At 39.4% G+C, this 13,956-nt stretch overlaps 2 protein-coding genes across 2 annotated transcripts; one reads left to right on the top strand and one right to left on the bottom strand.

Annotated features, from left to right (window-relative positions):
- Nucleotides 1–4,826: 4,826 nt before the first annotated feature.
- On the top strand, nucleotides 4,827–5,759 carry zdhhc22 (zinc finger DHHC-type palmitoyltransferase 22). The gene is made up of 2 exons (XM_041061440.1): nucleotides 4,827–5,382; nucleotides 5,476–5,759. The coding sequence occupies exons 1-2, from the start codon at nucleotides 4,827–4,829 to the stop codon at nucleotides 5,757–5,759; spliced, it is 840 nt and encodes a 279-aa protein (XP_040917374.1).
- Nucleotides 5,760–6,800: 1,041 nt separating this feature from the next.
- On the bottom strand, nucleotides 6,801–13,130 carry cipca (CLOCK-interacting pacemaker a). Its single transcript, XM_041061439.1, has 4 exons — nucleotides 12,985–13,130; nucleotides 10,860–10,976; nucleotides 10,216–10,385; nucleotides 6,801–9,293 (listed from the first exon to the last, which is right to left on the bottom strand). Exons 1-4 carry the CDS (start codon nucleotides 13,007–13,009, stop codon nucleotides 8,496–8,498), a joined length of 1,110 nt encoding a protein of 369 aa, XP_040917373.1. The 5' UTR covers nucleotides 13,010–13,130; the 3' UTR covers nucleotides 6,801–8,495.
- Nucleotides 13,131–13,956: the final 826 nt, after the last annotated feature.

Here is a 13,956-nt window from a genome sequence, read left to right as displayed (position 1 = left end):
AACGACAGTAACATCAGCCACTGCTGTGATATTTTGTTTGTGTTCGATCTTCTCTCAAGTGTTTTCTGACATTTTTATTCATACCCCAGCAGCCTGTGACATGTGGCTGGGGAGATGAGTCACAAAAATACATCTCACATATGATGCAGTCTTATATATATTGCACACTGGAACCCGACCAATATATACCACCACCATCGTCACAAGCATCGTCATCATCCTCATCATCACTACCAGAGAGGACAGAAGGGAAAGTACACTGGAAGATGCCTGTTTGGTGCTACACAGTAGTGTGTGCAATCTGTTAACAGCGTGGGCTGCTCCTCTCAGATCCTCAGTCTGGGCTTAAGTGTAGAGTTAACTCTCATTCATTTCTGTATTTAAGACAGGAAGTCAGAGATGGTATATCCGCCTTATAGCATCAGGGCTAGACGATAAACGCTGTGAGACAGTAGAATGTTTGAGCCAATTCTTTGATATCTTTGAGAGTATTGGACCATTGGGAGCCATGCTTATGGCAATAATGGATTTTATTTTTAAGTATTTTTTAATAAGGTTTTTAAAAATCAAGGTGATAAATGCCCTTGCATACTTAGGTATATAATTCACTGGATTAGACATAAAAACATTCCTGTTTGGTTACTGTCTCTAAAAATTGATTCTTAATTGAATTTCCAGAAAAAGTCTTTTTCAAATTCAGTCAATAATGAATTCAAGTTCAAAGCTCCATCCTGGTTTGATGTTTGATATTCCCGGAGCTTAAACCTTAGAGCAGTGGATATTATTCAGCCACACACTGTTTGCTCTGCCTCTTTCACTCTTTCCATGTGAAGCAGAGCAGATTATGTGATTATATTTGATGCTTTGCACTATTAGAAGAAGTGATAACTCATAAAAACCACTAAGGATCTTTGTACATCTACATCTATTGTTTTTACTGTTTGATCAGTCAGTTCAGGTGGAGCTGTCCACCTGCTCAAAAAGAAAAAAAAGCAAATCACATTAAATACATCCATGGACAGAGGCTTGTGTTTGCACATCATTTTCTCAAAAGCATAACTCACTATTTTCCTCTTGTTCAGCAGCTGTTAGATGTTGTACAAACAGACCATATCCATCTCACCACTGCAAGCTCTTTTTTTTCAGTCTCCTGAAATATTAATGCGTGTGTGATGCTTGAAGATGTCCAGCATTCATTCGCTCCCTTTTCTTGGGAGACATACTGTGCAGGCTTCCTTACGGTGTCGCAGATTAAAATTTAAAGTGATACACCCACTGAAAAGCTTTTGATTAGACCTTTGAAACAAGAAAAAATAGTAAACCTGAAGCCACAGGCTGAACAATCCAATGAAAAAAGAGTCAAATCACAAAGAGTGGAGAGGAGAAGAGTCAGTTACACTTTAAATAACTAATCAAATGCAGAGATTTAATTCTGTGCAGGAGTTTACTACCTGCACACCTGCATTAATATACAACTGGGAACAGTCACTCACCACCTGTTTGATTAAAAGGCTGTAGTTTGTTCTTTAATTTAAAGCATTAAGGCCATCTTGGATTCATTTTCCAAAACATTTCAGTGGTCACCAGCTTTCAAACTCTTTACAGTGACCTTTCCAGCCTGCAGGGGGTGGTGTAGAGTGAGTTTAAAGCCGTGACTCTCTCATAGCAATTAAGGACGTTCATTAAAATCCTTAGATGTCTTCAAAAGCCTAATATCTCTATTTATGGATGACTCATAAATGGGAGCCTGGAAACAGGATGGAGCTCCTCCCTAATTAATGAACAACACTAATTGCCATCACCCCTGTCATTTACCCTCAGATGTGATGAGCTGTGTGTACGTGTGTGTATGCACCTCAGCTGACACATTAGTCATATCACTTTCCACTACAAATAATAAGACGTTTTCCCAGATGAAAGTCCTCTTTTCAAACCCACTGTACGGTATATTCATCAGCGTGCTGCTGCCATTGCTTGAGTAACCTACTAAAATGTCAAAAATCCATTAGAAACCTGGTATTTTAAAGGCCAGCTCCCTTCATCACAGTCAGGGGCAAATGGCAGGAGTTGGGAGTTCATTTAGCATGACCGCACTGTCAAAAAAGTACTAATTCATCTACTATATAAACAGCTATGGCCTCAGTTTACCTCAGGGATACTTTCTAAAACAGTATAAAACCCTGCCTTGTGCAACATTTCTGTGTTAAAACCTACAGAAAAATAACAGTAACATGGATTCAACAGGTCAAACTACTGGCTCACATGACCAATAAAGGTTTTGCGTCTATAGAAATCCAACAGACTGAACAACAGCAGACCACAGCAGAGTGAAGGCAGCATGGTCACTGCATGAATGAAAGACTCAAAGATCTGACAAACATAGCCACATATTACAGTTTTGTCATTAAAGACTCGCCACCCATCTGACTCCAAGAGGAACAATAGGTGTTGTTGGGAGAGGAAGGGCTGTTTCAGTTTTGGGTGTAAAGGTCTAACACGTTGCCAGAAACATCCTCGTCCTCCAACAAACCAACAACAACACCGCACCATGATGCAAGGAGCTTTAGAAAGCGAGGGTTTGACTACATCTTAACATTGTAATTAAAAAAACAAACAAACAACAACAACAAGGTAGTTTTCTCTCCAATCAGGCAATTTTGGGGCGACTCTGTCTTCCCCCGCTCACTGCAGCACCCACAACAATCTGCACACCCAACCTTTCTCCAGCTCTACAACTTGGTGGAAAACGATTGCGCCACGAATAAGCGCCAATAAATCGCTCAGGTCCACGTTTAGATCAGTGAACGGATACATGTTTAATATTCACATCGCTCACCTTAGAAAGCTTCCTGATCGCCGGCGTCTGGTGATGATGGAGCTGCTGCTGTGTGTTTTTTTTCCCTCCAACACCAAGAAACAAGAGAAACTCCCACCTACTCAGGGACCGTCTGACAATTAAACACCTGCCTCAAAGGCTGCTAAGGGAGCGTCAAGTAATATTACCTGGAATATTTTGGTCTCGTCTTTAATTTTATGGGTTATGCGAATTAATATAGGTCAGACAGGTGTAATAATATGATCAGCTATCCAGGTTAAAGTTACTTATTTAGCGGCTGAGATTATGACTGTAGCCCTTTTTTAAAAGCTGAGAGGTATCAGGAGTGTGTTTGAGACAATGAGAGAACACAGGGTAAGCAAAGTGTGGATTTGATACGCCTGCAGAGGAATATAAAAGCAACACATGATAAATCTACATCACTGATGTGACAGCACTCAGACATGAGAGGTTAAAATGTCTGAGGACGCATTGCCACCTACAGGAAAATTGTCTTTCTTACAAATTTCAACCCGGACAGACTAAACAAATCTGCTCATCTGTCTCTATTTCTTTCTCTTTTTTTTGCTGTTCTCTTTCAGTGGTGCTTGTTCTTCCCTTGAGTGTTTCCATTTCATGTCCCTTTATACCTTTATTCCACTACACATTAGAGACTAATATTGTACTTCGCCCCCTCTACATTTATTTGACATCTGCAGTTACTCTACAAAGTAAAAAAGAGATTTTACAAACAAAACATATGATGAGCTCATAAAGTATGATTCTGCAATAAGTACTACATGAATTTGTTCTATAATACTTCTACCTATGTGATTTTTTTTCATTACTGAATGACTTTTTAATCATTTTATTATTTGTATTAAAAGCATTTCCACAGTCTGGTTCTACTACGTTTACTTAAGCAAAGGGTCTGAACACCTCTTCAATCAGTGTCAGAAATCGGATTTTAACAATGTTCAAGAGGATAAGAGCTCTCCACATGCAATGAGCGGATAAAGGTGAAAACCTATTTTAAAATAATGGGACCAAACAATTGGCTAAGATTAAAAAAAAAAAAAAACAATTCAGACATTTGAGATATTCATATGTCTAAAATCGAGGTTAACTTAAAAATGAAAAACGAGGAAGAGGAAATCAGACGCATCCAGACCAACAGGCGGCGGTAGACAAAGGAGCAGACTCCCTTTTAATGAAGAAAAAAAAAAAAAAGACGTCAGTGTGGCTCCAACAACACCTTCTTCACTGCGTTTGAATGAACGTGCTGAGGTCTGAGCCGAGTCTCCGCGGTGCTGAAAGGACAGCTCCTCCGCTCTCTGACATCTGCAGGTAGGCAGCCGGGCACACGACGAGGAGGCTTTTATTAGATAATTGCTCTTAATTGCGTCGTCATGGAAATAAATCAAATCAAATCAAATTAAAAATAAATAACTGACCGCCATCACCGGCACCGGTCTCATCTGTCTCCTGGAGAAAACAGAAAATCGTAAATGCTCTCTGTCATATAAGGCATGAGCTTCCCAGTGTATTCAGGCGGAAGCCCCTATTTAAGGGCACGAATACACAGTTTTAGATTCACTCCGTGACTTGCACAGTCTGTTAGTACTGTAGGTTAGGAGAGCACATGTGAAAAGGCTGAGATATTCTTGGAGTTCTCACTGGCCCCTGAGAATCCCCAGACCCACATTTGCTCAGAAAGGAGTTTTTCTCAGCACAGACTCATTCTCTGTGTTAATATTTATGATCTGCCTTAGGAGGCGAATCACTTTCAGTCAGATGCTTTATGTCCTGATCCAGGTTATAATATTGGAAGTTATTCCTTCTCATCTTCTTATTTCCATCTGAACTGTTGAAATACTGTGTCTCAAATCAACTAAAATATACAGTATATTTTGAGATGGATTTTGTTATACTAGCCTCTAACAGTTGTTACTGCGTTACTGTCAAATGGTTTTAACATCGTGTTTACTTTCTTCTTCATTCTCACACAGATATGTTCACCAGGATGTTAAAACTGAGACTTCTCAATGCTGTGGCACCGGCATACTTCTTCACAGCTACAGCAGTCACCTTCATTTTGCACTTCTGCTTCTTCATCCCAACAATATTCCCAAACCCAGATACATCACCAAGGGTGTCCACGACTCTTCACACGGTTGTTTTTCTCTTCTTGATGTTCAATGCACTGGGGAATTACATAATGACTATCAAATATCCTGCTGAAAGTGCCAACGAGACTGTGATTCCAGTGTGTTCGCCCCACTGCTCTGACAAAGTGGACGCTCACTACCTCCTGAACGGTCGTCACTTCTGCAAACTGTGTAAGAAAGTTATCCTCAAGAGGGATCACCACTGCTTCTTCACTGGAAACTGCATCGGCAACAGGAACATGCGATATTTCATCATGTTCTGCATCTACACATCATGCACATGCTTGTACTCTTTGGTCCTTGGTGTGGCCTTTCTAACGGTGGAGTACTCCATCTCCTTTGAGAACCCGCTGACCTTCCTGACCCTTCTCCCCCTCTCCACCGGCTACTTCTTCATGGGTGAGTTGCTGTATATTTCAAGTTAAAGCTGACCATTTAAGATACGTGACTTGCTGAGGAATTAACGTCTTCCTTCTCAATTTCTCTTTGCAGGAACAATCTCAGGCTTGCAGCTGTTCGTGGTGCTGATGCTCTACGTGTGGCTGGGCATCGGCCTGGTCTGTGCAGGATTCTGCTGCCAGCAGGTGCTGCTGGTGGCACGGGGACAGACCTGGTGTCAGATGCAGAGAGGAGAGTTCGTGGAGAACCACAGCCCCTGGAGAACCAACCTAAGGGATGTTTTTGGCACCCGCTGGATCCTCGGCCTTATCCTGCCTGTGCAGACGGTGGAGACGTGCTCTGAGGACACAGACACAGACGCACACAAACAAGACTGAGTGATAACCACATGTCCTATCTATAGCTCCCAATAGATCACAGAAGCAAGATGTAGAAAATGCTTTTCTTGAAATCCATGTGGTAAATGGATGCTTTATGACTTTTAAAGCAGTCCATGAAATAGTTAGCTGTTAGCATACATTCCTTTAAGGACAGGAGCCATATAAGCAATGTGAAACTTTCCAATAAGTGCATAGTGTAAGTGTATCCTTTAATTAGCTTTTTAAGGCAATATTAAGACAAGTAAATTGGTTGTTTTTGACCTACAACAGTTTCATATGCACTGCTACATGCTTACATTCACACGGTATAAAGATGGCTTTGCATAAGTGCATGCATTCACGGCTTCTGCAAATTTGTATTATGCTACATATCTGAAAGCCGCATGGCAGTGCTCTGAGATCAAAGTGTATTGCTCTTCCATACACACATAATGTGACATTCAGGAAACTTAATAATACAAATAAATTACTTTGACATTAAGGGCTAGCAGACGGACAGAACTACAGTGTCTATAGCATAAACTGCCAGGCTTGACACCACTGTTTTGACAATAAACTGTTAGATGTTTAGATGTGAGCCTGATGTTTTCTACTCAAAAGAATGTGACTCAGACAGTTTGACAAAGGTACAATAATGCGCTCCTTTTATAAGTATGGTTAGGGGAAATGAATGAAGATGATTACCATATTATTATCCAGGGTACTATTCACAATGTGCCATAAAATCATGTCTTACATGCGTACAGATGACCCCAAAGGTGAGGTATTTGCTAAACTGCTAATGATAGGGCCCTCTGTATAACAATAGTAAAGACTTTTCACTGTTATGCTGCGGCTACAGCTACTGACGTATTCAACATTGTGTCAAAGACCTTTTGGATTTCAGTATGTATACTTTTTAGAGCTATTTTGTCTATTCCTGTTATACCAATAAAAGTATTCAAATCACAAGAAGCAGCCATTTGTCTTTCTTCAAAGCTTCACATTCTGAGCCAGGAAAGTGCAAAAAAAAAAAAAAAGACTAAGAGGAAATGGTCTTCAAACAAAGTTTTATGGCATTATTAGTCAAGGTGTCTTTTGCTAAAGAAAAGATACAGAAAGCACATTTCACAATAGCAGGGAAAAAGCAATTTCTGAAAAGTGATTCAAAATGATTTTTGCAGCAACCCTCTTTTTACCATTTCAAAACCAAGACTAATTGAATTATTTCTTAGTTTTACAGCTACTCATGATCAGAAAACATTGCTAAAATAAATAATACACCAATTAACCTTAAAACTTAATGTTTAAAACTGAACCATTCATGACTTTATCTTGACGAGTATCTTTCCACTGCAACTCTGAATGTATTAGCTCACCAGAGCCACTTTCTACACTTTCAAAGAAGAATGCTAATTCTTTGGAGTCCCTTAAGTACATTCCACTTTCTGCCACATGAAGCTCACAAGTAAAATACAGAAATCTAAGCTGCTCAAGCACTGATATGAAGTACAAACATAAACATATTCAAAAGGCACAGGCATCCAGTTAAACATTTATATTCATATTATTTTCTCAAGACAGAATGCTCATTTAGAGACACGAGCCGTAACATTGGTCTAACAATGTTACCAGTAACCTTCTAACTAAAGTGCAAGAGTTTGTAATAGGAACTAAACAAAAAATATTTAGCTGTCATTTCTCTGTCTTAAAGTTTCAGTTAATACTACATCATATCAAGCTCAAATCTGCAACAGGAACAAGCATGGCAGCAACATATGCAAAGACAGTTTATAAGGCTACAGCACTTCACTTGCTACAATTTAAATTTTTGCAAATTCCCACGTCTTTGAATGTAGAGCTTGCTTCACCAGTGAGCTGGCAAATTCGGTATAATGTGCTTAGTTTGTTTATATTATTCACACAGCTTTAGTCCTGGTTAAAAACAATATTAAAAATAAATAATACTGACAACTAACCAATGTATATTTGAAAAAACAAAAACATTGTGGTTAAGCCAGCCCTCTGAACTCTGTGAGCAATCCAGCTGTTATACACACTTGCTGAAAAAGGAGACATGTCTCCTTTGCCAGCCTGGTTAACTATACAATGTAAAAACAAAGTAAATAGGAAAAACTTCAATGAGTCAATATGCATCTCAGTAAAGAGAAAATCAAAAAACAGGCCACATATGTCCTTACTGGGTTTTCTATTTGATCTAAAAAGTTAAAATTATGCTTCAAATTTTCTCTACAGAAAACACATTCAAGACATGTATAAGGATTTAACCCCGTGTCCTCACATGTGCTGTAAGGCATGCGTTTATGCAATTAGGAGTTTGTCATATAGAAGGCATAGCCCTATTGCAAGTGACACTTGCTATTTCAAACAGCAGATTGAAGAACATTTATTATAGGCAAGGGTTTTATATGTAAGCATGCTTCCTAACTCCCACTTGGTAATAGTGGATGTACTGCAGCTTCATGTCTGGAGCTTAAACCAGCAGTTCTGAATGTTTTTGTCTCCATCCTGGACATTTAAGATGATTTGTACTTACAACCTCCTGACAAAAGCATTAAAGCATGTGGTTTAGTTCAGTTATTGTTTGTGTGGTTATTATGCTAGATGCTGTATTGACTATTTCACAAAAAGAAAGCTTTTCTTGTAAAGATTTGAGATATATTTTGTTTGCATTCAGGAAATCATCTTATGTCCCCTCCAGATTGAGAACTGCTGGCCACGTGCACCAATACATTATGCCAGGATTCTCTGAGCTTTAGCCCCCCACTGTTCATTGTCCATGTCCTGCAGAGACAGCTGGAGTTTAGTCCAGAGCTGTGGGTCTCTGCTGTTAATAGCCTCCAGCAGCAGAGCCGTTTGCTCTTGAAGCTGCTGCAGCTGGCCTTGGGTGCGTTTATTCTCCTTGATCAGCTGCTTTGTGCGCATGGTGATTCCCAGCAGGCCAGACTTGTTGAGAATATTGTAGGTATTGCTGAAACGTTTCAGTTTGTTGCTGTCCATTGAGAGCGCGTCCTGGTATTTGTCAGCATGGATCCCATCGCTGTCCACCTCTGTGCTGAATTCATCTGTGCTGGGGGCCAGAGAGCTGGTTCCTGCCAGAGGGTAGAGAGACTTGTCATCGAACTGCTGCTGGTTCTCGGCTGCCTGTGCCTGGTTGTTTGTTATTTCAGAGTTGGACATGGGTTTGACTGGAGTCTGCAATGCTGGCTGCGGGCTGGGAGGCCTGTAAAGCCTGTGGATGTGGCGGTGCCTCCTCTGTCTCTGGTCATATCCTGATGTTGAATGCCCCCTCACTCTGGATGATCCCACCCTCTTAGTAGGCACGTCTGCGGGGTGAGGGGCAATTCTGGGGTACGACTTGAGGATGGGCATGTAGCCTTTTGATTGTCGGATATTTTCAGAACAAGTCTTTGGAGAGCTGCTGCTGCCATTTGATACCATGGGCTGGAGAAGAACCACTTGTGATTGAGGCATCACTTCCAAAGGTGAAGGGAAGCCCCACTGTTTCTCTGTTGGAGCCAGCTGTGATGGCTAGAGATGAAAAATACCTTCAATATCCCACTAATAACACCATACAATACCTATAATACAGTACTCATTAAACCCAAGGATCACATAAAAGTGCATTATAATTATTACACATTAAAAACAACAATCAAACCACAATGACCATGAAGAGTGTACATATGCACTCTCTTAGCTGAGGGATTACTGTAATAAAACCTGGGGTTAATGGTTTATTTAATAACCTCTGTTCATCTACCGGTTTTTAATGCGCATTTTCAATATGCAAATAAAAACACCTGAGTGGAGAGGCAAGAAATTCAAAAAATCTTAAAGTATGTCAGAATAGAGTTTAGGTTGAGGTCGAAAAATTGATGTGTCAATAAAAGCCAAAGTGCGGTGGAAACAGACTCAGGAAATAAATCATGACTTACATGAGGCATGTCACTTAAATGTTCACTGGAGACTGATAATAGCAGTAGATGAAAACATCAGATATGTGTGGAGTAACAATGAGACTGTTAGGTTCCTTAAATCAATACATTAAACAAATATAAATGTCATATTTTTTTCCATTTTTATACATTGTTTATTGCTGTTTCAAATTTTATTGGCACTCTTTCATTTGTGTTATCTGGTTGAGCCCTCTTTTTCTGCAATGGTTTTGATGGCACCCAACTGGGGAAGTAGCGCCACTAGCTGTTTATCTTGACAAACCAACTCCTAATAATTACACAGCAGCAGTGAATGGAAACATTCATTAACTCGCATTTTTTTTTGTCAAGTTTCATGATGGTTAAAATTTGCTCCATATTTAGACTGAAACCCAACTATTGACGGTCAGGGTGAAAAGCCAAAGAAGCCCAACGTTAGCAAGCCTGTACAAACCTCCAAGAGTAATAAAACAAACAGTGCTAGGCAGAGGCAGACATACATTGCTGTATTTTACCTGATTTAGGACAAAGTTGTTCATGATGATCATTGGAGACAGTCCAGTGTACGAGCCTCCCATTACAGCCACCTGTGGACCAGTCGGGTCCTGGCTAAATATGGACCCAGTCCTTCCTGCATCTTCAGAGTCAGTCAGATCGACTGTACTTAGGTACTCAGAGCTGGCATCTGAGGAGAGCAAGACAAGCATATGGGTCTCATCATGTTTAAAAGCAACAGATTGTCCTTCCCATTGTGTACAGTAACTGAGACAAAACATTACTGTGGCAGATGCAGATAAGCACCTCTAGAGCATCTTGAAAAAGATACCATCAACCAGATAAGAAGGATTAAACCAAATCCAGGTCAGCCTTCATTGCAAAAATAATGGTCATCAGAAAAACTGGCCCAATAGAGGATAGCCCACATACAAGATGTGACCTAGATCCCCAGGATTGATTAGAGTTGACCTTGTTTATGTCTTGATTGTTATTTTTTCTTATCAGGGAAATGCTAATTATATACACTTACACCACTTCACAACATGTGCCACACTGACAATTCCACCATATGAGACTCTAAAAATATAGAAAGATAAAACATCTATAGGGAGACAAGAAACTTAAATGTTTATCTCAGTGAAGCAACGTAATGGAATCAAACCTGAGAAGCCCGAATCTCTCTCCAGGTCAGGCTTTGATGTTCCAAGGTGCGTTGCCCTGGTGAATACCGGTGTCCTGTGTCTGTCTGGTCTGCTGAAATTGCTCATGCTTGTCTCCTCTGGAAAAACAGAAAGTTAAGGGTTGAAAGTTTAACAAGATCAAAACAGACTGGGTTTGGTAAGAGCAAAACCTAGTAAAGCTCTGACAGAGTTCAATTTGCTTTTGCCTTGAGTTTAGGGTTTGTCATGGCAAGGACTACAGGTTTGTTAGCAACCAGTACACACTCCAATTGAGACTGAAAAAGTAAAGAGACGCAGTCAACTTGTAGCTATAACGCTGTATGTTTATAATTTTCACTGTATCATTAAATTTGTCCCCATCTCCCTCTGCTGTTTTTGTGTCTTGATGTGAGGAAACGGTTCATCTCATTTGGTTGTGGAGGCAGAGAAAGGCGATTTTATTTATATAGCGCCATTCAGACACAAGGCAATTCAAAGTGCTTTACAGAGACAGATAATACATAAAAAGTAAGACAATTAAAACTGCATTTTAAAAACTAAAAAACAAACAAGGTAATTCAAAGTGCTTTACAGAGACATAGATAACACATAAAAAGTAAGACAATTAAAATTGCATTTTAAAAACTAAAAAAAACAAGGTAATTCAAAGTGCTTTACAGAGGCATAGATTATTCAAAAACAATAAAAATAAGACATTAAGAGTTTCCATTTAAAAGACAATGAAAAGCAAAAGCACACAACTAAAGATTGAGGAGGTTATGTATGTAATTTATTGGTAAGCCACAACAAAGAGTGATGTTGTTAGAGCTGATTTAAATGAGCTGACGGTTTAACAAGAGCTCAGGTATTCAAGAAGAAGTCCCAAATAGCCTGAGTGGTCTGGATGCTTCACAATGTACAAATAAATCAGAGAAGTATTTAGGCCATAGACTGTTTAGTGATTAGCTGACAAGTAACAGAATTTTATCTTTAAATCTATCCTGTGACACACAGGAAGCCAGTGCAGTGATTTAAGAACTAATGCAGTGTGCTCCACTTTCCTCCTGTTAGTGACTCTGGCAGCAACACTCTGGATAAGCTGCAGCACAATTATTTCTATGTATTTATTGTGGTAGTAGGCTAATTTTGCTCTTCACTAGCACTTCACTGACTGAATTACAATTTCATCTCTGCTTACATAAATGATCTATGAGTAACTTAGTATTGATGCGTCAGCAGGTCAGTGCTATCTCGCTGATCAATCTCCTTTACACAGAGTGACAATAATGTCAGGAACAGCAGTTTTACGTAATGCAAGGTAATACAATAACCCTGCTACTATATCTTCTTGAAGCTGCTACTATAAATTGTTTGTGTGTTGATTAAACTGTACAATATATTTTATGCCTGTACTCTCTGCATGAGTTGTATCATTATTTAAATAAAGTGTTTATTTTGTCCACTTCATTTGTGAAGAAAAGCTTATGAAGACAACAAATAGGGTGACTGTTTTGAACAGGACATGAAACAGGTCAAAAAACTTAGCACCGTAATATTAGATTGCAATATTATTGTAACTGTAATCATTTATTGATCTGAGGTTGGCGTTTAAAGGCCTGCACCTCCCACACAACCAAGCAGTGTGATTACAGATGTAATGTATGAAATGGTTTTCAGCATTTCATGTCATTCATACACTTTATGTATGTAACGTATGACAAGTGACGATGAAAAAAATGAGTTCAAGGCAAACATCATTAGCTGGGAGTCTGAACTCTCCAGTGTTCACAACATCTTAAAGCAGCTAACGGTTGTTGCTTACACAACTTTTCAAAACAAACGTTAACTAACTGTTAACAACTTGCTGGCAACTGTCATACACTGGTTAACTTTGACTTGTGAAGACAACTAAGCTGCGACAAAATTTCAGTGCGTGAAATGCAGCATTAACTACATTAACGTTAGCTGTTGTCGGTAGCCACGACTGTATGTTTCCCTGTTTTCTGCTCTGCCCCTGTGCTGTTAGCTAGGTTAACGACAGCTACCTTAGCTTTAGCTTGGCAACTAGCTAATCACTGTACTATCGATAACACATTTGGATAATACTATTATGTTTACCATCCTTACCAGTACGCCGTTTGCTTGAAAACATATATCCGTTTAAACTGGCATCCAAGGTTGTCGTTTTCCTTTCGTTTTACTCGTCTCTCATCTAGCTAACCCTAGCTACGCCTTACTAATTCTGAAGGAATGAAAGTCTCCCTCAACGCTGTCTCACAGGCAACCGCGGTTCTCCCATGACATTTTCTCCCACCAAATGATTATGCAACGTACTGTCTTGTTTTGGAAAAATAACATGGACACATACTAACTCACTTTCGTGGCCCTTTTCAGTGTGTGTAAAGGTAATATTTGGCTATTTAGGGGTTATAAATCGGTGGCTGTCTTTCTCTTTGTTCCAAAAGGGGGAGTAAATTGAGTATGTGATTTGCATGGGACCGTTAAGACCTCGCCGAGGGTCCCAAATGCTCTATGTCAACCTGAGGGGACACAGGTTGCCAGGGAAACGGGTCAGATGTATTTTATTCTAGGATGGTGAGGCAAAAGGAGCGCTTGTTTTTGCCGTGTTTGCGGCCACTGCAGATTTATGTGGCTTTTCAAGCCCTAGATATGAACTAAATACATTTTTAAAAAACATTTTAAAAAAATTAAATAAATAGATAAAATAGAAATCAATGAAATCTATCTGCTTTATTTTCTCCACAGAATCTCCAACACCTTGTTCCTTCATATTTTTTTCCCCCACTGTTTCCACTGTTGTTCATCAGCCTCCTTCCATTCATTCATTCATTCACTGGTATCACAGTATTTGCGTCTTTCTCCCAATTCTCTTTTAATGTATCATCTTCTTTTAAATATTTCACTTCTCTATATGATTTCAAAATCAACTTCCTACTTGAATTTGATCCATATATTCATATTAGAGGCCTATTGTTTGTAAGAATGTGAAAAATATCAGTGATAATAACAGCAATTCATTTAGAGGTAGGGTATTATTACTTATTGGTACAGGTTATTAGTCTAGGTTTAATAAAATAA

The sequence above is a fragment of the Toxotes jaculatrix genome, chromosome 17, assembly GCF_017976425.1.
Source record: "Toxotes jaculatrix isolate fToxJac2 chromosome 17, fToxJac2.pri, whole genome shotgun sequence".
NCBI classification, from domain to species: Eukaryota; Metazoa; Chordata; class Actinopteri; family Toxotidae; genus Toxotes; species Toxotes jaculatrix.
Note: the sequence above shows the minus strand (reverse complement) of the source record. Positions and strands in the feature narration are given on the sequence as shown.